Consider the following 23,836-nt stretch of genomic DNA (forward strand, 5'->3'; position numbering starts at 1 on the left):
TATATTAAGAAAGGGAAAGAGAAAGAAAGATAACTTTATTGAAAGGAGAAAAAAACTTTATATTTATCACAATACAGATTTTTGTTCAAGCACAATTTTTTTTTGTTCCATGACAGCTCCCCAAAATTGGTACACACAATACAATCCTCTCGGTACACACAATACCATCCCCTCGGTACACACAATACCATCCCCTCAGTATACACAATACCATTCCCTCAGTATACACAATACCATCCCCTCAGTATACAGATTACCATCCGCTCGGTACACACAATACCATCCCCTCGGTATACACAATACCATCCCCTCGGTGTACACAATACCATCCCCTCGGTATACACAATACCATCCCCTCGGTATACACAATACCATCCCCTCGGTATACACAATACCATCCCCTCGGTATACACAATACCATCCCCTCGGTATACACAATACCATCCGCTCGGTACACACAATACCATCTCCTCGGTACACACAATACCATCTCCTCAGTACACACAATACCATCCCCTCGGTATACACAATACCATCCCCTCGGTATACACAGTACCATCCCCTCGGTAAACACAATACCATCCCCTCGGTAAACACAATACCATCCCCTCGGTATATACAATACCATCCCCTCGATATACACAATACCATCCCTTCGGTACACACAATACCATCCCCTCGGTGCACACAATCCCATTCCCTCGGTATACACAATACCATCCCCTCGGTATACACAATACCATCCCCTCGGTACACACAATACCATCCCTCGGTGCACACAATCCCATCCCCTCGGTATACACAATACAATACCCTCGATATACACAATACCATCCCCTCGGTATACACAATACCATCCCCTCGGTATACACAAAACCATCCCCTCGGTATACACAATACCATCCCCTCGATATACCCAATACCATCCCCTCGATAAACACAATACTATCCCCTCGGTATACACAATAGCATCCCCTCGGTATACACAATAGCATCCCCTCGGTATACACAATACCATTCCCTCGGTATACACAATACCATCCTCTCGGTATACACAATACCATCCCCTCGGTATACACAATACCATCCCCTCGGTACACACAATACCATCCCCTCGGTACACACAATACCATCCCCTCGATATACTCAATACCATCCCCTCGGTATACACAATACCATCCCCATTATACACACAATACCATCCCCATCATACACACAATACCATCCCCTCGGGATACACTATACCATCCCATCGGTATACACAATACCATCCCGTTGGTACACAGATTACCATCCCCTTGGTACACACAATACCATCCCCTTGGTACACACAATACCATCCCCTCGGTATACACAATACCATCCCCTCGGTATACACAATACCATCCCCTCAGTACACACAATACCATCCCCTCGGTATACACAATACCATCCCCTCCATATACACAATACCATCCCCTCGATATACTCAATACCATCCCCTCGGTATACACAATACCATCCCCATTATACACACAATACCATCCCCATCATACACACAATACCATCCCCTCGGGATACACTATACCATCCCATCGGTATACACAATACCATCCCGTTGGTACACAGATTACCATCCCCTTGGTACACACAATACCATCCCCTTGGTACACACAATACCATCCCCTCGGTATACACAATACCATCCCCTCGGTATACACAATACCATCCCCTCAGTACACACAATACCATCCCCTCGGTATACACTATACCATCCCCTCGGTACATACAATACCATCCCCTCGGTACACACAATACCATCCCCTCGGTACACACAATACCATCCCCTCGGTAAACACAATACCATCCCCTCGGTACACACAATATCATCCCCTCGGTAAACACAATACCATCCCCTCGGTATACACAATACCATCCCCTCGATATACGCAATACCATCCCTTCGGTACACACAATACCATCCCCTCGGTAAACACAATACCATCCCCTCGGTATGCACAATACCATCCCCTTGGTATACAGAATACCATTCCCTCGGTATACACAATACCACCCCCTCGGTATACACAATACCATCCCCTCGGTATACACAATACCATCCCCTCGGTACACACAATACCATCCCCTCGATATACACAATACCATCCCCTTGGTACACACAATACCATCCCCTCGGTGCACACAATACCATCCCCTCAGTACACACAATACCATCCCCTTGGTACACACAATACCATCCCCTCGGTATACACAATACCATCCCCTCGGTATACACAATACCATCCCCTCGGTATACAGAATACCATCCCCTCGGTATACACAATACCATCCCCTCGGTATACACAATACCATCCCCTCGGTAGACACAATACCATCCCCTCGGTACACACAATACCATCCCCTCGGTACACGCAATACCATCCCCTCGATATACACAATACCATCCCCTCGGTACACACAATACCATCCCCTCGGTACACACAATACCATCCCCTCGGTACACGCAATACCATCCCCTCGATATACACAATACCATCCCCTCGGTACACACAATACCATCCCCTCGGTACACACAATACCATACCCTCGGTATACACAATACCATCCCCTCGGTATACACAATACCATCCCCTCGGTATACACAATACCATCCCCTCGGGACACACAATACCATCCCCTCGATATACACAATACCATCCGCTTGGTATACACAATACCATCCCCTCGGTATACACAATACCATTTCCTCGGTATACACAATACGATCCTCTCGGTATACACAATACCATCCCCTCGGTATACACAATACGATCCTCTCGGTATACACAATACCATCCCCTTGGTACACATAATACCATTCCCCTCGGATACACAATACCATCCCCTCGGTATACACAAAACCATCCCCTCAATATACACAATGCCATCCCGTCGGTACACACAATACCATCCCCTCGATAAACACAATACCATCCCTCGATATACACAATACCATCCCCTCGGTACACACAATACCATCCCCTCGATATACACAATACGATCCCCTCGGTTAACACAATACCATCCTGTCGATATACACAATACCACCCCCCTGGTACACTCAATACTATCCCCTTGATATACACAATACTATCCCCTCGGTATGCACAATACCATCGCTTCGATATACACAATACTATCCCCTCGATTTCCACAAACCATCCTCTCGATATACACAATACTATCCCCTCTGTATACATAATACCATCCCCTCGATATACACAATACTATCCCGTCGGTACACACAATACCATCCCCTCGGTACACACAATACCATCTCCCTTTTACACACAATACCATCCTCTCACTATACACAATACCATCCTTTCGATATACACAATACCATCCCGTTGGTATACACAATACCATCCCGTTGGTATACACAATACCATCCCTTTGGTATACACAATACCATCCCTTTGGTATACCCAATACCATCCCTTCTGTGTACCGAATACCATCCCCCTGGTACACACAATACCATCCCCTCGATATACACAATACTATCCCCTCGGTATACACAATACCATCCCGTCGGTACACACAATACCATCCTCCTGGTGTACACAATACCATCCCCCTGGTACACACAATACCATCCGCTTGGTACACAGAATACCATCCTCTTGGTATACACAATACCACCCCCTTGGTATACACAATACCATCCACCTCGTACACACAATACCATCCTCTCGGTACACACAATACAATCCCCTCGATATACACAATACCATCCTCTCGGTACACACAATACAATCCCCTCGATATACACAATACCATCCTCTCGGTACACACAATACAATCCCCTTGGTATACACAATACCATCCTCCTGGTGTACACAATACCATCCCCCTGGTACGCACAATTCCATGCTCTCGGTATACACAATACCACCCCTTTGGTATTCACAATACCATCCACCTGGTATACACAATACCATCCCCTCGGTATACACAATACCATCCCGTCGATATACACAATACCATCCCCCTGGTACACACAATACCATCCTCTCGGTAAACACAATACCATCCCTTTGGTATCCAGAATACCATCCCTTTGGTATACACAATACCATCCCCTCGGTATACACAATACCATCCCGTCGATATACACAATACCATCCCGTCGATATACACAATACCATCCCCTCGGTATACACAATACCATCCCCTCGGTATACAGATTACCATCCCCTCGGTACACACAATACCATCCCCTCGATATACACAATACCATCCCCTCGGTATACACAATACCATCCCCTCGGTATACACAATACCATCCCCTATGTATACACAATACCATCCCCTTGGTATACTCAATACCACCCCCTCGTACACACAATACCATCCCGTCGGTATACACAATACCATCCCCTCGATATACACAATACCATCCCCTCGATATACACAATACCATCCCCTCGATATACACAATACCATCCCCTCGATATACACAATACCATCCCTTCGGTATACACAATACCATCCCCTCGGTATACACAATACCATCCCAAAGAACAAAGAATATTACAGCACAGGAACAGGCCCTTCGGCCCTCCAAGCCTGCGCCGACCGTGCTGGCCGTCTAAACTAAAATCTTCTACACTTCCTGGGTCCGTATCCCTCTATTCCCATCCTATTCATGTATTTGTCATGATGCCCCTTAAACGTCACTATCGTCCCTGCTTCCACCACCTCCTCTGGCAGCGAGCTCCAGGCACCCACTACCCTCTGCCTCGTATATCTCCTCGAAACCTTGCCCCTCGCAGCTTAAACCTATGCCCCCTCGTAATTGACCCCTCCATCCTGGGAAAACGTCTCTGACTATCCACTCTGTCTGTGCTCCTCATAACTTTGTAGACCTCTAATCATGTTGCGCCATAACCTCCATCGTTCCAGTGAGAACAAACCAAGTTTATTCAACCACTCCTCATAGCTAATGCCCTCCATACCAGGCAACATCCTGGTAAATCTCTTCTGCATCCTCTCTCAAGCCTCCACATCCTTCTGGTAGTGTGGAGACCAGAATTGAACACTATACTCCAAGTGTGGTCTAACTAAGGTTCTATAAAGATGCAACATGACTTGCCAATTGTTATACTCAATGCCCCAGCCAATGAAGGCAAGCATGACGTATGCCTTCTTGACTACCTTCTCCACCTGTGTTGCACCTTTCAGTGACCTGTGGACCTATACACCAAGATCTCTCTGACTGTCAATACTCTTGAGGGTTCTATCATTCACTGTATATTCCCTACCTGTATTAGACCTTCCAAAATGCATTACCTCACATTTGTCCGGATTAAACTCCATCTGCCTTCTCTCCGCCCAAGAAGGCCGATCTTACTTTGGAAGCTGTGACGGTGGGTGTGGGTAGTTGACAGTGGTTTGATGCTTTACTGCTCAAACCGAGCATAGAATGCATTGAGTTCATAGGGGAGGGTTGTGCTGCTGCTGGAGGTCCACAGTAATAATAATAATAATCACTTTTTGTCACAAGTAGGTTTCAATGAAGTTACTGTGAAAAGCCCTAGTCACCACATTCCGGCACCTGTTCGGGCAGGCTGGTACGGGAATTGAACCCGCGCTGCTGGCCTTGTTCTCCATTACAAGCCTGCTGTTTACCCCACTGTGCTAAACCAGCCCCGATGTACATTTGTCAAGCGTGATTTCCCCTTCATAAATCCATGCTGACTCTCGCCAATCCTGCCACTGTTTTCCAAGTGCTCTGCTATACAATCTTTAATAATGGATTCTAGAATTTTCCCCACTACTGACGTCAGGCTTACTGGTCGATAATTTCCTGCTTTCTCTCGACCTCCCTTTTTAAATAGTGGAGTTTAATTAGCCACCCTCCAATCTGCAGCAACTGTTCCACAGTCTATAGAATCCTGCAAGATGATCACCAATTTCTAGATCCACTATTTCTGGAGCCACTTCCTTCAGAACCATGGGATGTAGCTTCTCAAGCCCTGGCAATTTATCAACCTTCAATCCCATCAATTTCCCCAACATTTCTCTACTGATATTGATCTCCTTCAGTCCCTCCTTCTCACTGAAGCCTGCATTGCCCAACATTTCTGGTATCTTATTTGTGTCCTCATTTTTGAAGACAGAACCAAAGTTTATATTTAGTTGCTCAGCCATTTCTTTGCCCCCGATAATACATTCCCCTGTTTCTGACTGTAAGGGACCCACATTTGTCTTCACCGATCTTTTTCTCTTCACATACTCATAGAAACTTACAGTCAGATTTGATGTTTCCTGCAATCTTACTTTCGTACTCTATTTTCCCCTCCTTTTTTAAAAAATAAACATTTTATTGAGGTATTTTTGGTGTAGTAACAACAACAAAATAAACAAGAAACATGAAACCATAGACATAGTGTAAAAGCCATCTCTCTCCCTTACAGGTCCCACCTTTATTAACCCCCTACTCTAAACTAACCCCCCCCCCCCTTCTGCTGACGGTTAATTTTCCGCAAAGAAGTTGCCAAACGGTTGCCACCTCCGGGCGAACCCTAACAGTGACCCTCTCAGGGTGAACTTGATTTTCTCCAAACAGAGAAAGCTAGCCATGTCCGATAGCCAGGTCTCCGACTTCGGGGGCTTTGACTCCCTCCAAGCTAATAATATTCGTCTCCGGGCTACCAGGGAAGCAAAGGCGAGAACGTCTGCCTCTTTCTCCTCCTGGATTCCCGGGTCTTCCAACACCCCGAAAATCGCCACCTCTGGACTCAGCGCTGCCCTTGTTTTGAACACCATGGACATGACATCCGCTATGTGACTTATCTTGGCCAGCATTTCACACCCGCGATTTTTGTACCTCGCGTATCATGCGACCCCCGAAATTTAGGCTTCAAATTAGGTGCTCAAAAGTCGCATGTTACGCGAGTATATACGGTAGATTAAAATCACCCACTTACAGTTGTTCCTGTATTACACGCGTCTCTAATTTCCTATTTAATGCCATTCCTCACAATACACTGCAGTTTGGGGGGCCTATAAATGACACCTACTGATGTTTTTGCCTCTTGTTGTTTCCCAGCTCTACCCATACAGATTCTGCATTGTCAGAGCTAATATCCTCCCTCACTATTGTGTTAATTTGCTCCTTAACCAGCAATGCAACCCCACCACTTTTTCCTTTTTGACTGTCTTTCCTAAATACTGAGTACTCCTGGACATTCAGTTCCCATCCCTGGTCACCCTGCAGCCATATCTTCGTAATCCCGACTATATCATACCCATTCACGTCGATTTGTGCAATTAGTTGATCCACTTTATTGTGAATGCTCCGTGCGTTAATGCACAAAGCCTTGAAGCTTGTCTTTTTAACATTACCAGTCCCGCTAACAATATTTTTCACTGTGGCTCTGTTTGAATCTGGCTCTTGGTTTATCTGCCTATCACTTTTGTTATTCCACCTCCTGTCTTTTGTTTTTGTCCTCCTTGTCCTCCACCTGTGGCTCCTCACATAGGTTCACATCCCCCTGCCATTTAAATTTAAACCCTCCCCAACCATTCTAGCAAATACTCCCCCTGGGACATCAGTTCCAATCCTGCCCAGATGTAACCTGTCCAGTTTATACAGGTCCCACCTCCCCCAGAACCGGTCCCTATACCCCAGGAATCTGAAACCCTCCCCCTCGCACCATCTCTTCAGCCACACATTTATCCGATATATCCTGCTGCATCTACTCTGACTGGCACGTGGCACTGGTAGCAATCCTGTAATCACTACCTTAAGGTCCAACTTCTCAACTTTCCCCCTAGCTCTCTATATTCTGCTTTTAGGACCTCATCCCTTTTTTACCTAAGTCGTTGGTACCGATGTGCGCCATGACCACTAGCTGATCACCCTCCCCCTTCTGAATATCCTGTAACCGCTCTGAGACATCTTTAATCCTAGCACCAGGGAGGCAACACTTAATGATCTGTTGAGTTGCTCGCAGAAAAATACTTTTAACTATACCTTGGTACACATGACAATAAACAAAACCCAATCCAACATACCATCCTGGAGTCTCGTTTGAGGCCACAGAAACGCCTATCTATTCCCCTTACAATTGAAACCCGATAACTATTGCATTCTCACACTTTTTATTCCTCCCCACTGCAGCAGAACCAACAAAATTGGCTGCTGCTGCTTTCCGCTGAGAGTTCATTCCCCTCAACAGTATCCAAAGTGGTATATCTGTTTTGCAGGGAATGGCCACAGGAGATTCCTGCACTGCCTGCTCTTGTTCTGCCTGGTGGTCACACATTCTCTTCCTGCCTATGGAATCTGAGCCTGCGGTGTGACTACCTCTCTCTACGTGCTATCCACGACATTCTCAGCTACACGCACGCTACACAGTCTCCCCAGCCACAGATCCAGCTCCAAAACCTGGGCTTCCAGGAGCTGCAGCTGGAGACACTTCCTGCACACATGCTGGTTCCCGGTCTCCTACATGGAACAAGAGGAGAAAGAGACAATATCAGATAAGCTCGAGACACAGACTAGCGTAATGGACTCTCGTCGGTTTTGGCAAGGCTTAAACATCATAACGGGCTACAAACTTAAGCCAAGCAGAATCTCCGGCAGCAGCGCACCCCTTCTGGATGAACTCAATGCATTCTATGCTCAGTTTGAGCAAGAAACCATCAAACCACTGTCAACTGCCCGGACACACCCATACCCACCGTCACAGCTCCCAAAGTCAGATCGGCCTTCTTGACAGTGAACTCTCGGAAAGGGTTCTGACAGTACCCCGGTCGTGCACTCAGATCCTGCGTGTACCAGCTGGCAGATGTGTTTGTTGACATCTTCAACCTCTCCCTACTCCGTTCCGAGTTCTCCACCTGCTTCAAGAAGACCACCATCATACCGGTGCCAAAGAAGAACGAGGCAACGTGTCTCAATGACTATCGTCCGGTGGCCTTTACATCAATCCCAATGAAATGCTTCCAGAGGTTGCTCATGAGGCACATCAGCTCCATACTCCCAGAATGCCTCGATCTCGATGGGTTGGATCTCGAACAACGATGAGTCAGAGTACAGGAGGGAGATAGAGAACCTAGTGGAGTGGTGTAACAACGACAATCTTTCCCTCAATGTCAGCAAAACTAAAGAGCTGGTTATTGACTTCAGGAAGCAAAGTACTGTACACACCCCTGTCTGTATCAATGGTGCCGAGGTGGAGATGGTTGACAGCTTCAAATTCCTAGGTGTGCACATCATCAACAATCTATCCTGGTCCAGCCGTGTTGATGCTACGGTCAAGAAAGCACAACAGTGCCTATACTTCCTCCGGAAACTAAAGAAATTTGGCATGTCCACATTGACCCGTATCAACTTTTACAGATGCACCACAGAAAGCATCCTATCTGGCTGCATCACACCCTGGTATGGCAACTGCTCAGCCCAAGATTGTAAGGAACTTCAGAGAGTCGTGAACACCACCCAGTCCATCACACAAACCCGCTTCTATCCATTGACTCTGTCTACACCTCCCGTTGCCTTGGGAAAGCGGGCAGCATAATCAAAGACCCCTCCCACCAATTTACTCACTATTCCAAATTCTTCCATGGGGCAGGAGATTCAAAAGTCTGAGAATACACACTGACAGAATCAAAAACAGCTTCTTCCCTGCTGTTACCACACTCCTAAATGATTCTCTTATGGACTGAACTGATCTCTTCACACATCTTCTCTACTGAGTAGTACCACACTCTCCTGTATGCTTCACCCGATGCCGGTGTCTATGTGTTTACATGGTGTATTTTATATTGCCCTATGTATTTTCTTTTCATGTATGGAATGATCTATCTGAGCTGTACACAGAACAATTCTTTTCACTGCACCTAGGTAAACGTGACAATAAACAAATCCAATCCAATCTAATCTAAACCAAGGCTTGGAAATCTCCTGCTATGACGTAACCCTTTCAATCTTTAGAAGGTGCTTAACATCAGATTATATCCAATTCTCTCAGGCCCTTCTTTCCTTGTCCTCGCAACTACCAATTATTGTCCTTGCAGATTATGAACCACAAAACGGATTTTCAAACCATAAAAGTGATAGAAGCTGTAAAGACTTACCGATTATTATTATTATTATTATTATTATTATTATTATTATCTTACCCACTATTTACAGTTCTCCCTCTCTTGTAGCTTCTTCTCCCAGTTCCACACGACTCCGTGTTTCCACCCAATTGCCAAAGTGCACTCAGATTCTTCCAGAATGTTCTTAATCCTTGAAGATTGTTATAACCTGCCTGCTTACCATTGGCTGGGGACTAATGACAATCCCACAATCCTTTGGGAGTATGAGCTTCCCCAATGAGGGGGGCGGAGAAATCATTAGCAGATTCCCTGCATCAATAAAGCTGGCCAGTTTGGAACCGGCTAGAGGAGAGTGAGCAGCAGGGAAGTTGCTGCTGCTGTTGTATATATATGTTATTGTAAATAAATGTTATTTCTTTCTATCCTTCAACTCGTGCTGGATTCTTCGTGACCCTCACAAAAAAGATTAACCACTTTCTTTGTTGAAAGTGTTTAGAACATCAGTCCTATGAAAATTAAATACCCCAAATTGTTACATTGTCTTCATTACAAGCTCCAAGTATTTCCTGCTTAATGCTCTGTCCGTCAGACCGTCAGAATAACCACTGTCCAGGGACCTAGAAACTACTCCCACTGGTGTGACAGAGACCTGGTGCAAACTTCCCAGGCACTTCACCTGTTTCCTTATGTGTCAGAGTGTCTCCAACTCCCATTGCAGCTCAATGACTCCAAGCCAGATGTGTTCACTCAGAGTAGATTCACCGTCCATAAGAACCGCAGTCAGACACAGAATCTGCCATATTTTACTCGAGATTCTTTATATTATTCATGTCTCTATTTGAATTTATTCTGAAGAGTTATTTTTAATTTTCTGCAACACCTCCTTCCACCTCCTTCTTAAATTCCCACTCTCACCAAATTGTCAATTCTTGTTTGTGAGTTAATGAGACTCCATTTATTGCCCCACTAAGATAGCATGTCAAGTCTGTGCACAAAAGGACTGCATAGAACAGTGCAGGTGCATTTCAGGTTCAAACCCTGCTTTTAAAAAGACCATTTGCAGGATGTGGGTGTCATTGGCTAGACCAGCATTTATTGCCCATCCCTAATTGCCCTTGAGAAGGTGGGGGTGCGCTCTCTTCTTGAACAGCTGCTGTCCATGTGGCGTAGATACACCCACGGTAAGGGAGTTCCAGGACATTGCCCCAGTGACAGTGAAGGAACAGCGATATATTGCCAAGTCAGGGTGGTGAGTGACTTGGAGGGGAACCTCCAGGTTGTGGGGTTCCCAGGCTGTTGCCCCAGTGACAGTGAAGGAATGGTGATATATTGTCAAGTCAGGGTGGTGAGTGACTTGGAGGGGAACCTCCAGGTGGTGGGGTTCCCAGGACGTTGCCCCAGTGACAGTGAAGGAATGGTGATATATTGCCAAGTCAGGGTGGTGAGTGACTTGGAGGGGAACCTCCAGGTGGTGGGGTTCCCAGGACGTTGCCCCAGTGACAGTGAAGGAACAGCGATATATTGCCAAGTCAGGGTGGTGAGTGACTTGGAGGGGAACCTCCAGGTGGTGGGGTTCCCAGGCTGTTGCCCCAGTGACGGTGAAGGAACGGTGATATATTGCCAAGTCAGGGTGGTGAGTGACTTGGAGGGGAACCTCCAGGTTGTGGGGTTCCCAGGACGTTGCCCCAGTGACAGTGAAGGAACGGTGATATATTGCCAAGTCAGGGTGGTGAGTGACTTGGAGGGGAACCTCCAGGTGGTGGGGTTCCCAGGACGTTGCCCCAGTGACAGTGAAGGAACAGCGATATATTGCCAAGTCAGGGTGGTGAGTGACTTGGAGGGGAACCTCCAGGTTGTGGGGTTCCCAGGCTGTTGCCCCAGTGACAGTGAAGGAATGGTGATATATTGCCAAGTCAGGGTGGTGAGTGACTTGGAGGGGAACCTCCAGGTGGTGAGGTTCCCAGGACGTTGCCCCAGTGACAGTGAAGGAACGGTGATATATTGCCAAGTCAGGGTGGTGAGTGACTTGGAGGGGAACCTCCAGGTTGTGGGGTTCCCAGGCTGTTGCCCCAGTGACGGTGAAGGAACGGTGATATATTGCCAAGTCAGGGTGGTGAGTGACTTGGAGGGGAACCTCCAGGTTGTGGGGTTCCCAGGACGTTGCCCCAGTGACAGTGAAGGAACGGTGATATATTGCCAAGTCAGGGTGGTGAGTGACTTGGAGGGGAACCTCCAGGTGGTGGGGTTCCCAGGACGTTGCCCCAGTGACAGTGAAGGAACGGTGATATATTGCCAAGTCAGGGTGGTGAGTGACTTGGAGGGGAACCTCCAGGTTGTGGGGTTCCCAGGCTGTTGCCCCAGTGACGGTGAAGGAACGGTGATATATTGCCAAGTCAGGGTGGTGAGTGACTTGGAAGGGAACCTCCAGGTTGTGGGGTTCCCAGGTGTCTGCTGCTCTTGTCCTTCTGGATAAGTGGCCGTGGGTTTGGAAAGTTCATTTAACACTACTGTTGTGGTAATCTCGAGACAACAAGCTAGGGATGGAACTTTCACCCTTCCCGTCTGTGGGATTTTCCAGCCCTGACAAAATCTATGAACTTTTGAGCAACTCGCCACATTTTCTGGCTCCACCCCCATCACAATGGGCCCTGAAAATTCAGCCCTGGGTTTCTGCTTCTGACTGCTATCCAGTAATCTACAAAGTATACGTGTAGATGAGGGAAGGGTGGCTGTTTGGTTAATACAGTGTTTGATTTAATAGTATGCCCAACTCACTGTTCACGTATCAGAGAAGGAAAATGGAGAAATGGTCTTCATTGCTTTTCATTTTACTTTCAGGCAACAACGTTGTTCTTTGACACGACACCTATTGGACGCATTGTCAACCGTTTCTCGACTGATCTCTACAGTGTAGACGACACACTACCCTTTATCCTCAATATATTCCTGGCAACGTCGTACGGTCTATTTGGCACAATTCTGATGATTAGTTACAGTCTGCCTTGGATCTTGTTGGTTTTGGTGCCATTGATTATACTGTACTTCTACATTCAACGCTACTACCGCTTTACCTCCAGGGAGCTGAAGCGCCTCACGGCCATCACACTGTCACCAATTTATACACAGTTTTCCGAGACACTGTCTGGTCTCACCACCATCAGGGCATTTCGAGCAGTTCCTAGGTGAGATTTTTGAACAAGGATCAATATGTTCCAAAGGAGTATCGTGAGCTGCAAGTGCTATTTTGGGGAAAAAGTGCTAATAGTTATTTTTAATATCAACTTGAATCTGAGGCATTTCAGTTGAGTGCTGTGTTGTAGCAGTCATCGAACGCTGTAGTGACTTTGAGGGTGTAATCTAAAAGCCATGTCGCGCTGGCACGAATCGCGCAATTGTTAGATTGCAGGAGAATTGGGAACAGCGCCTGGCTCTGGTTGGTTTCCAATCAAACTGGACCGTTCCTGTTGGCAAGATCCAGATCCCATCACGACCATATCCTTAACGGGAAGGACCCATTATCGAATGGCCTCCTGTCACCTAACCGGCTCCTCAGCGAGCAGTCACATGGACCCCGATTAGTTCCGGTCCACACAAAAGGGTTGAGGGGTGTATGAAAAGTGGGTGGGGGGTGAAGGGCAGGGATGAAGGGCCCTCCGGAAGGGGGGATAAAGGATGGGGGTCCTTGGAGGGGGGGGGGGGGGAGATGCAAAACAGGCGTGGGATGGCCTGAAAAAGGGGGACGATAGCGACCCCATAGTGGGGTGTTCTCACTTTGGGGGGGGGGGGGAAACACAATGGGTCAGGCAAGAGCTGTGGGGGGATAACCATTAACTTTCTTGCCAAGATGCTGTCTGACCTGATGAGTATTTCCAGGATTTTCTGTTTTTGTTAAGTAAACACTAAATTTTAGGTAATTGTGACAAAGTCTTGGGAATGAGCTGCTGTGATTGGATGAGCCACTGTTACCAAGCTTTACATTTGTTTCCATAATTTTTTAAACTTCCAATGTTGCCGTTGCAATGTGGTGAATTCAGTGTCAGCATCAGGCACTTGCAGGTCAAATACAAGATGGAAATATCCGTGGGAGTTGTGGTGAAGAAGGTGAATAGGTTTGGGTAGAAGGGTACTGAGGGTCAGCAAAGAGGATGACAGGTACAGGTGCCACGAATTGAGGTCTCTGGAAGAAAGGGAGATTGGCAAATAAGAATTTGAAAATAGCTTGGAGTGAGTCAGAAACTGGGGAATGGTGGTCAGGGATGAGGCAGGGAGAGAGAGAGAGAGCTGGGTCCAGCATCTCCCACAAACCTTGGACCTTTATCATGTGACTTGTGACCTCAAGAGGTCCCTTTTAATGATTGCTGTTTGGGCTACTGTAGAGCTGGCAAAACTGGTCAGGTGTGTTCTTGATCCAAAAATAAAAACAGGGCTAATCGCTGGCTTTTAAAGCAGACCAAGCAGGCCAGCAGCACGGTTCGATTCCCGTACCAGCCTCCCCGAACAGGCGCCGGAATGTGGCGACTAGGGGCTTTTCACAGTAACTTCATTGAAGCCTACTCGTGACAATAAGCGATTTTCATTTCATTTCAAACTCAGCAGGTCTGGCAGCATCTGTGTGGAGAGAGAGAAACAGGGTTAATTTTTCAAGTCCGTGTGACTTGTTTCCTGAGCTGGAAATATTAACAGTGTTTCTCTCTCCACAGATGCTGCCAAACCTGCTGAGATTTTCAAGCATTTTCGGTTTCTATTGTATTTTTGTTATTATTTTAGTATTCCTGAATGATGCATTTTAGAGAGGACACGGCATCAAATGCACAGCCTTCTGTACACATTTAAATTGAACAATTGCTGATTAAAGGTAGCCTCCAACGATGCCTAAAAATGATAAGCACCAACATGATATTGGCCACGTTGATGATGCTGTTTTGATGCTGAACCTCATGGCCAGAAATTGAGCGAAGAGCTTGTCCTACGTCCAAATTTTATTCCAGTGTCGACATATCTCTTAGAACATAGAACAGTACAGCACAGAACAGGCCCTTCGGCCCTCGATGTTGTGCCGAGCAATGATCACCCTACTTAAACCCACGTAACCCGTATACCCGTAACCCAACAATCCCCCCATTAACCTTACACTACGGGCAATTTAGCATGGCCAATCCACCTAACCCGCACATCTTTGGACTGTGGGAGGAAACCGGAGCACCCGGAGGAAACCCACGCACACAGGGGGAGGACGTGCAGACTCCACACAGACAGTGACCCAGCCGGGAATTGAACCTGGGACCCTGGAGCTGTGAAGCATTGATGCTAACCACCATGCTACCGTGAGGCCCCCTCTTTCTTGCTGAAAGAACCCATGCCAAGTACAGGCATCTTGTGTCAGACACATGATATAAATTGAGCTTGACCCATGTGGTCCAGATTGCCCATCAAATACTGCAAGAAGTCAGGATAGTGTCAGCTCCAGATTCAAGCCTTTGGCCTCCTTCAATATCTATCTAACCTTTCCAATATTGTTGCCAGCGTGTAATCAATATGAGTTAGCTTCATTTCAATCCAGTTTATTTATTTATCATGTAGGGGTTGTTGTCCAGTTACTTTGTATAGTTTTTGCTAAGTTTTCTCTTGGAATGTGTTCAGGTTTGAGAAGGAGAATAATCACCGCCTGGAGCTGAACCAACGCTGCCTTTATGTTGGCAATACCGCTGTGCAGTGGCTCGACATCAGGCTACAGCTGATCGGTGTTACAGTGGTGACTTCCATTGCTGTTATTGCTGTCATTGAGCATGGCCTGAAACGTGGCAATCCAGGTAAGTTAGTTAGTTTTACTTTTTCAACTCGTGAAGATGTACAGCACAATTAAACCTTGGACTGAAAAGCACCACTGTCTACGATATCCCATTGCACTCCATCCTGGCCCTCAGAACTGCAGCTCCAGCAAAACACAAGAAATCTGACGCCATCCAGAATAAGGCACGCATTCACCAGCAACTCATCCACCACTAGTGCACAGTGGCTGTCATGTATACCATTGACACAATGCACTGCAGCAACTCACAAAGACATTTTCAACACCCCTAAACCTCGCAACCTCTACTGCCTAGCAGGAAAAGGGTAGCAGACACATAATAGCACCACCACCTGCAGGTTCCCTGCTAAGGTTATCCTGAGTTGAAAATGTATTACTGATCCTTCACAAAATTCTGAAACTTTTACTTAATAGTATAGTGGGAGCATCATCACCACATGGATTGCTGTGACTCAAGAAGGCAGCTCACCACCACCTTCTCAAGGGCCGTGAAGGATGGCCACGGATTTCCATACTCCATAAATGAATAAATAACGTCTATCAATTCATTTTGTTAGAAACTCAGTTGCCTCAACCCGTAATCTTTCATATTTCAGGAAATACAATGCTTGTTTTTCTAATTATTTTGCATAATCTAACCTTTGGAGCTCTGGTAACCGGTATAGCTGGAGCAAAATGTCCTCACTTTTATTTTTGAACCCTCTAGTTGCACGGCTAACATTCCATTTGCCGCTTTGATTATGTTTTTGTTGCAGTAAGTAACATTGCTCAATGGAATACTACTTCAGCAGAATACTTCAGGAATTTGGTGCAGTGAGATAATATTTTGGTATTTTACAAAATCAGAAGTAATGCGAGAGGGAGTGGGAGACAGCATCTTGCAGCTGAGGTATAAATCATTAATTAGATGAGCCAATAGATAATTCTTTGGTACGCTTTAAGGCTTTTGTTCTCTAAACTACGGCAGTAATTTAAATAAGGACTGGGAAAGTATAATACTGTATTAAATCACAGCTTAACTCATGAAGCTACCTAACAAATAATCTTGGAGAAAAGACATTAGCTCGTTGAATACATAAAATACAACTAGATCAATTCAGAGAGCAATTAAGAGTCAACCACATTGATGTGGGTCAGGAATCACAGACAGACCAAACCAGGTAAAGAGGGCAGATTTCCTTTGTAAAGGGAATTATTGAACTAGGTAGGGTTTTCCAACAATTGCCGATAGCTTCATGGCCACTATTACTGTGATTAGTTTCATATTCCAGATTTATGAATTGAATTTGAATTCCATCAGCTGGAATGGCAACCAGATGCCCCCAGAGCACTAGCTAATGCCACCATCTCCCATCTACAATATACCACGTACAACATATGTGAGACCAAGGAGAGAGACTGCAGGGAGGATAGCCCTAACGCAGACCAAGGAGAGAGACTGCAGGGAGGATAGCCCTAACGCAGACCAAGGAGAGAGACTGCAGGGAGGATAGCCCTAACGCAGACCAAGGAGAAAGACTGCAGGGAGCACAGCCCTAACGCAGACCAAGGAGAAAGACTGCAGGGAGCACAGCCCTAACGCAGACCAAGGAGAGAGACTGCAGGGAGTACAGCCCAACGCAGACCAAGGAGAAAGACTGCAGGGAGCACAGCCCTAACGCAGACCAAGGAGAAAGACTGCAGGGAGCACAGCCCTAACGCAGACCAAGGAGAAAGACTGCAGGGAGTACAGCCCTAACGCAGACCAAGGAGAGAGACTGCAGGGGGCACAGCCCAACGCAGACCAAGGAGAAAGACTGCAGGGAGCACAGCCCTAACGCAGACCAAGGAGAAAGACTGCAGGGAGCACAGCCCTAACGCAGACCAAGGAGAGAGACTGCAGGGAGCACAGCACTAACGCAGACCAAGGAGAGAGACTGCAGGGAGCACAGCACTAACGCAGACCAAGGAGAAAGACTGCAGGGAGCACAGCCATAACGCAGACCAAGGAGAGAGACTGCAGGGAGCACAGCACTAACGCAGACCAAGGAGAAAGACTGCAGGGAGCACAGCCCCAATGCAGACCAAGGAGAAAGACTGCAGGGAGCACAGCCCTAACGCAGACCAAGGAGAAAGACTGCAGGGAGCACAGCCCCAATGCAGACCAAAGAGAAAGACTGCAGGGAGTACAGCCCTAACGCAGACCAAGGAGAGAGACTGCAGGGAGCACAGCCCTAACGCAGACCAAGGAGAACAACTGCAGGGAGCACAGCCCTAACGCAGACCAATGAGAAAGACTGCAGGGAGCACAGCCCTAACGCAGACCAAGGAGAAAGACTGCAGGGAGCACAGCCCTAACGCAGACCAAGGAGAAAGACTGCAGGGAGCACAGCACTAACGCAGACCAAGGAGAAAGACTGCAGGGAGCACAGCCATAACGCAGACCAAGGAGAGAGACTGCAGGGAGCACAGCCTAATGCAGACCAAGGAGAAATACTGCAGGGAGCACAGCCCTAACGCAGACCAAGGAGAGAGACTGCAGGGAGGACAGCCCCAATGCAGACCAAGGAGAAAGACTGCAGGGAGCACAGCCCTAACGCAGACCAAGGAGAAAGACTGCAGGGAGCACAGTCCTAACGCAGACCAAGGAGAGAGACTGCAGGGAGCACAGCCCTAACGCAGACCAAGGAGAAAGACTGCAGGGAGCACAGTCCTAACGCAGACCAAGGAGAAAGACTGCAGGGAGCCCAGCCTTAACGCAGACCAAGGAGAGAGACTGCAGGGAGCACAGCCCTAACGCAGACCAAGAAGAGAGACTGCAGGGAGCACAGCCCTAACGCAGACCAAGGAGAAAGACTGCAGGGAGTACAGCCTTAACGCAGACCAAGGAGAGAGACTGCAGGAAGCACAGCCCTAACGCAGACCAAGGAGAGAGACTGCAGGGAGGACAGCCCTAACGCAGACCAAGGAGAAAGACTGCAGGGAGCACAGCCTTAATGCAGACCAAGGAGAGAGACTGCAGGAAGCACAGCCCTAACTCAGACCAAGGAGAGAGACTGCAGGGAGTACAGCCTAACGCAGACCAAGGAGAGAGACTGCAGGGAGCACAGCCCTAACGCAGACCAAGGAGAGAGACTGCAGGGAGCACAGCCGTAACGCAGACCAAAGAGAAAGACTGCAGGGAGCACAGCCCTAACGCAGACCAAGGAGAAAGACTGCAGGGAGCACAGCCCTAACGCAGACCAAGGAGAGAGACTGCAGGGAGGATAGCCCTAACGCAGACCAAGGAGAGAGACTGCAGGGAGGACAGCCCTAACGCAAACCAAGGAGAGAGACTGCAGGGAGCACAGCCCTAACGCAGACCAAGGAGAAAGACTGCAGGGAGGACAGCCCTAACGCAGACCAAGGAGAAAGACTGCAGGGAGCACAGCCCTAACGCAGACCAAGGAGAATGACTGCAGGGAGCACAGCCCTAACGCAGACCAAGGAGAAAGACTGCAGGGAGGACAGCCCTAACGCAGACCAAGGAGAAAGACTGCAGGGAGCACAGCCCTAACGCAGACCAAGGAGAAAGACTGCAGGGAGCACAGCCCTAACGCAGACCAAGGAGAAAGACTTCAGGGAGTACAGCCCTAACGCAGACCAAGGAGAAAGACTGCAGGAGGACAGCCCTAACGCAGACCAAGGAGAGAGACTGCAGGGGGCACAGCCCTAACGCAGACCAAGGAGAGAGACTGCAGGGAGCACAGTCCTAACGCAGACCAAGGAGAAAGACTGCAGGGAGTACAGCCCTAACGCAGACCAAGGAGAGAGACTGCAGGGAGCACAGCCCCAATGCAGACCAAGGAGAAAGACTGCAGGGAGTACAGCCCTAACGCAGACCAAGGAGAGAGACTGCAGGGAGTACAGCCCTAACGCAGACCAAGGAGAGAGACTGCAGGGAGCACAGCCCTAACGCAGACCAAGGAGAAAGACTGCAGGGAGTACAGCCTTAACGCAGACCAAGGAGAAAGACTGCAGGGAGCACAGCCCTAACGCAGACCAAGGAGAAAGACTGCAGGAAGCACAGCCCTAACGCAGACCAAGGAGAAAGACTGAAGGAAGCACAGCTCTAACGCAGACCAAGGAGAGAGACTGCAGGGAGCACAGCCCTAACGCAGACCAAGGAGAAAGACTGCAGGGAGCACAGCCCTAACGCAGACCAAGGAGAGAGACTGCAGGGAGCACAGCCCTAACGCAGACCAAGGAGAGAGACTGCAGGGAGGATAGCCCTAACGCAGACCAAGGGGAAAGACTGCAGGGAGCACAGCCCTAACTCAGACCAAGGAGAGAGACTGCAGGAAGCACTGCCCTAACGCAGACCAAGGAGAAAGACTGCAGGGAGCACAGCCCTAACGCAGACCAAGGAGAAAGACTGCAGGGAGCACAGCCCTAACACAGACCAAGGAGAAAGACTGCAGGAAGCACAGCCCTAACTCAGACCAAGGAGAGAGACTGCAGGGAGCACAGCCCTAACGCAGACCAAGGAGAGAGACTGCAGGGAGCACTGCCCTAACGCAGACCAAGGAGAGAGACTGCAGGGAGGACAGCCCTAACGCAGACCAAGGAGAAAGACTGCAGGGAGCACAGCCCTAACGCAGACCAAGGAGAGAGACTGCAGGGAGCACAGCCCCAATGCAGAGAGAAAGACTGCAGGGAGCACAGCCCTAACGCAGACCAAGGCACCATGACTCAGAAGGCTGCCCAAGGTAGGAAAGAGCAGAATAAAAATGTGGTTGTAATCGCAGACTTTATAATTGGGAGATAGATGGTGTTGCTAGCAGCCAAGAACACGAATCTTGAAGATTAGGTTTCAGAGTAAGATATATTTCAAATAAGCTGGAAAGGGTCTTGAAAAGGGAGTAGGTAAATGCAATTGGTGTCATCCATATTGGAAGAAATGACGAGTAGGAATAGGGAGGTGGCCCTGATGGATGAGTGTCAGGTGTTAGGTTCTAAATGATGTCAAAGCTAATCACGTCTGGATTAAAAACAATGATCTCCTGAACCGTCTGCAATGACATCGAAGCAGACCGATCAGGAAATTAAAGTGGCTGAAAGGCAGGCGTGAAAAAGAGTGGCTCCTTTCCATGGGACACTGACACCAGGCCTGGGACAGAAAGGAGCTGCATGGTTGGGGTGAGCTTCATCTGGACCAGTGTCGCAGCATAAAGGACAAATAAAGTGATGGCAAAAGCTTTAAACTTTAATTAAGATATGAAGGAGACAGTGGCATGGTGTTCATGTCATTAGACTAGTAATCTAGAGAGCCAGGCGAATGCTCTTGAGACATGGTTCAAATCCCACCACTGCAGCAAATTCAGTCAATTAAACAAACTGGGATATAAAGCTCGTCTCAGTAATGGGGACCATGAAACTCGCTATCAGGTTCACAAATGTTTCACTAAATCTGCTGCCCATTACCTGGTCTGCCCCACATGTGACTCCAGACCCATAGCAATGTGCTTGACTTTCAACTGCCCTCTGAAATGACTGGGCAAACAACTCCATTCAAAGGCAAATAGGAATGGGCAACAAATGCCAACCTTGCCAGTGATGCCCACATCCTGTGATATCAGGGGTGTGTTGGAACAGAATTTACAAGAAGCACGAAAATCCCGAATATAAACCAAGCAGGTCAGGGTAGCACAGGAGAGAAATAATATGGGAGAACATCGATGGCAAGGAAATCCATAGCCTTAAAAGATGGTTAAATGTAAAGTGAGAGGAAATCCCATTAAAATGTTCACATAGCAGGTGGCACGGTGGCACAGTGGTTAGCGCTGCTGCCTCACGGCACCGAGGACCCGGCTTAAATCCCGGCCCCAGATCACTGTCAGTGTGGAGTTTGCACATTCTCCCCATGTCCGTGTGGGTCTCATCCCCACAACCCAAAGATGTGCAGAGTAGGTGGATTGGCCACGCTAAATTGCCCCTTAATTGGGAAAATGAAATAATTGGGTACCCTAATTTTTTTAAAAATGTTTACAGAGTAATGTGCACAATGAAACATGGGAATTAGGAGGCAATTATATATTGGGAGAAACCAGACATATTAACGATTACTAAGCCATGGGTACAGAAATATCCGGCCTGGGAATTAAATATTGCAGGGTATAATATAGAAAAGATAAAGAGGGAGAAAAAGAAGTTAAAATATCTGCACTTATTAAGGATAAAAATAGCATTAGTAAAAAGGGACAAAGCTTTCAAAAAGCAAAGAACAAACTAAACATGAATGAGCCTCCATGGATGAATAAAGACATCAGGGACAATTGATGGTTTGGAAGGAGGCATACTTTAAGTACATAGACAGCAGAGGAATGCATGATGAGAGAGAATACAAAGAGATCAAGAGAGAAGCCAAAATAATTTGAAAGGCAAAAAGAAACTATGAAATTAAGGGACATGAAACAAAATAGTAAAATATTTCACAGGCACATTGGGGGAGGGTTCAAGGGACAACTTCCTTGCAAGAGGACACAGATAGGCTCGCAGAATGGGCAGGCAATTTCATACAGAGAATGTGATGTGATGCATTTTGGGAGAAGGGATAGGGGTGAGACAATACAAAATTAATTCTAAAGAATGTGGAATGGCAAACGGTGTGTGTGTGCATCGGTATTTAAAGATAATATAATAATAATCGCTTATTGTCACGAGTAGGCTTCAATGAAGTTACTGTGAAAAACCACTAGTCGCCACGTTTCGGCACCTGTTCAGGGAGGCTGGTACGGGAATTGAACCCGCACTGCTGGCATTGTTCTGCATTACAAGCCAGCTGCTTAGCCCACTGTACTGAACCAGTCTCTAAGATGGCAGGACACAGGAGAGTTGTTAGCAAAACATATTTTGGGATCTTGGACTTGAACACGAAAGAAAGAAAATTATGCTGAACATTTATAAAGCTGTGATTCAGCTCCACCTGGAGTATTGCATCCAGTTGTGGTCACCATACTTTAGGAAAGTCCATTGAGGGTGCAGTGGAGATTTACCAGAATGGTTCCAAGGTTAGGCCAGATAAGCTGGCATTGTTCCTGGAGCAAAGGACATTGAAGGAGATTTGATAGAGGGGTAAAAGATTTTGACAGATAGACAAGGAGAACCCTTCCCATTAGTTGATGGTGGAATGACTTTTTGGGGGGGGGGGGGGGGGGGGGGGGGGACGACAGATTTAAGATTTTGGACAAGAGTTGTCAGGGACAGGTGAGGAAGAACTTTTTTTTTTACACAGAGTGCTGCCCGTGAGGGTGGTGGATGTAGAAACAGAATCACAGAAAAATACAGTGCAGAAGAGGCCCTTTGGCCGATCGAGCCTGCACCGACATCTGAAAAACATTTGACCTACTTAATCCCATTTACCAGCACTTGGCCCATAACCTCGAATATTATGACTTGCCAAGTGTTCATCCAAGTACTTTTTAACGGATGTGAGACAACCTGCGTCTATCACCCACCTAGGCAGCTGCTCCCTGGTGGAGTGGTGCAGCGACAACAATCTCTCCCTCAATGCCAGCAAAACTAAAGAGCTGGTCATTGACTTCAGGCAGCAAAGTACTGTACACACCCCTGTCAGCATCAACAGAGCCGAGGTGGAGATGGTTGACAGCTTCAAATTCCGAGGAGTGCACATCACCAACAATCTATCCTGGTCCACCGACGCCGATGCTACCACCAAGAAAGCACAACAGCGTCTTTACTCGCTCAGGAAACTAAGGAAATTTGGCATGTCCACACTGACTCTTACCATCTTTTACAGATGCACCATAGAAAGCATCCTATCGGGCTGCATCACAGCCTGGTATGGCAACTGCTCAACCCAAGACTGCAAGAAACTTCAGAGAGTCTCGAACACAAGCCAGTCCTTCACACAAACCTGCCTCCCATCCATTGACTCTGTCTACACCTCCC

General features: G+C 47.5%; 1 protein-coding gene and 1 long non-coding RNA gene across 2 annotated transcripts in view; one reads left to right on the forward strand and one right to left on the reverse strand.

Annotated features, from left to right (window-relative positions):
• The window catches only part of LOC119966974, a 28,482-nt gene extending 18,199 nt beyond the window's left edge, over nt 1-10,283 (reverse strand). Inside the window, exon 1 of the long non-coding RNA XR_005460888.1 lies at nt 10,177-10,283. This is a non-coding gene — a long non-coding RNA (uncharacterized LOC119966974). The remainder of the gene's footprint in view (nt 1-10,176) is intronic.
• Nucleotides 1-23,836, forward strand: part of abcc10 (ATP-binding cassette, sub-family C (CFTR/MRP), member 10) — a 317,294-nt gene that overhangs the window by 240,320 nt on the left and 53,138 nt on the right. The window contains exons 15-16 of the mRNA XM_038798938.1: nt 12,937-13,280; nt 15,739-15,908. Of these exons, the coding sequence (XP_038654866.1) occupies nt 12,937-13,280; nt 15,739-15,908 (514 nt within the window). The remainder of the gene's footprint in view (nt 1-12,936; nt 13,281-15,738; nt 15,909-23,836) is intronic.

Source organism: Scyliorhinus canicula, chromosome 6 (genome assembly GCF_902713615.1).
Source record: "Scyliorhinus canicula chromosome 6, sScyCan1.1, whole genome shotgun sequence".
NCBI classification, from domain to species: domain Eukaryota; kingdom Metazoa; phylum Chordata; class Chondrichthyes; order Carcharhiniformes; family Scyliorhinidae; genus Scyliorhinus; species Scyliorhinus canicula.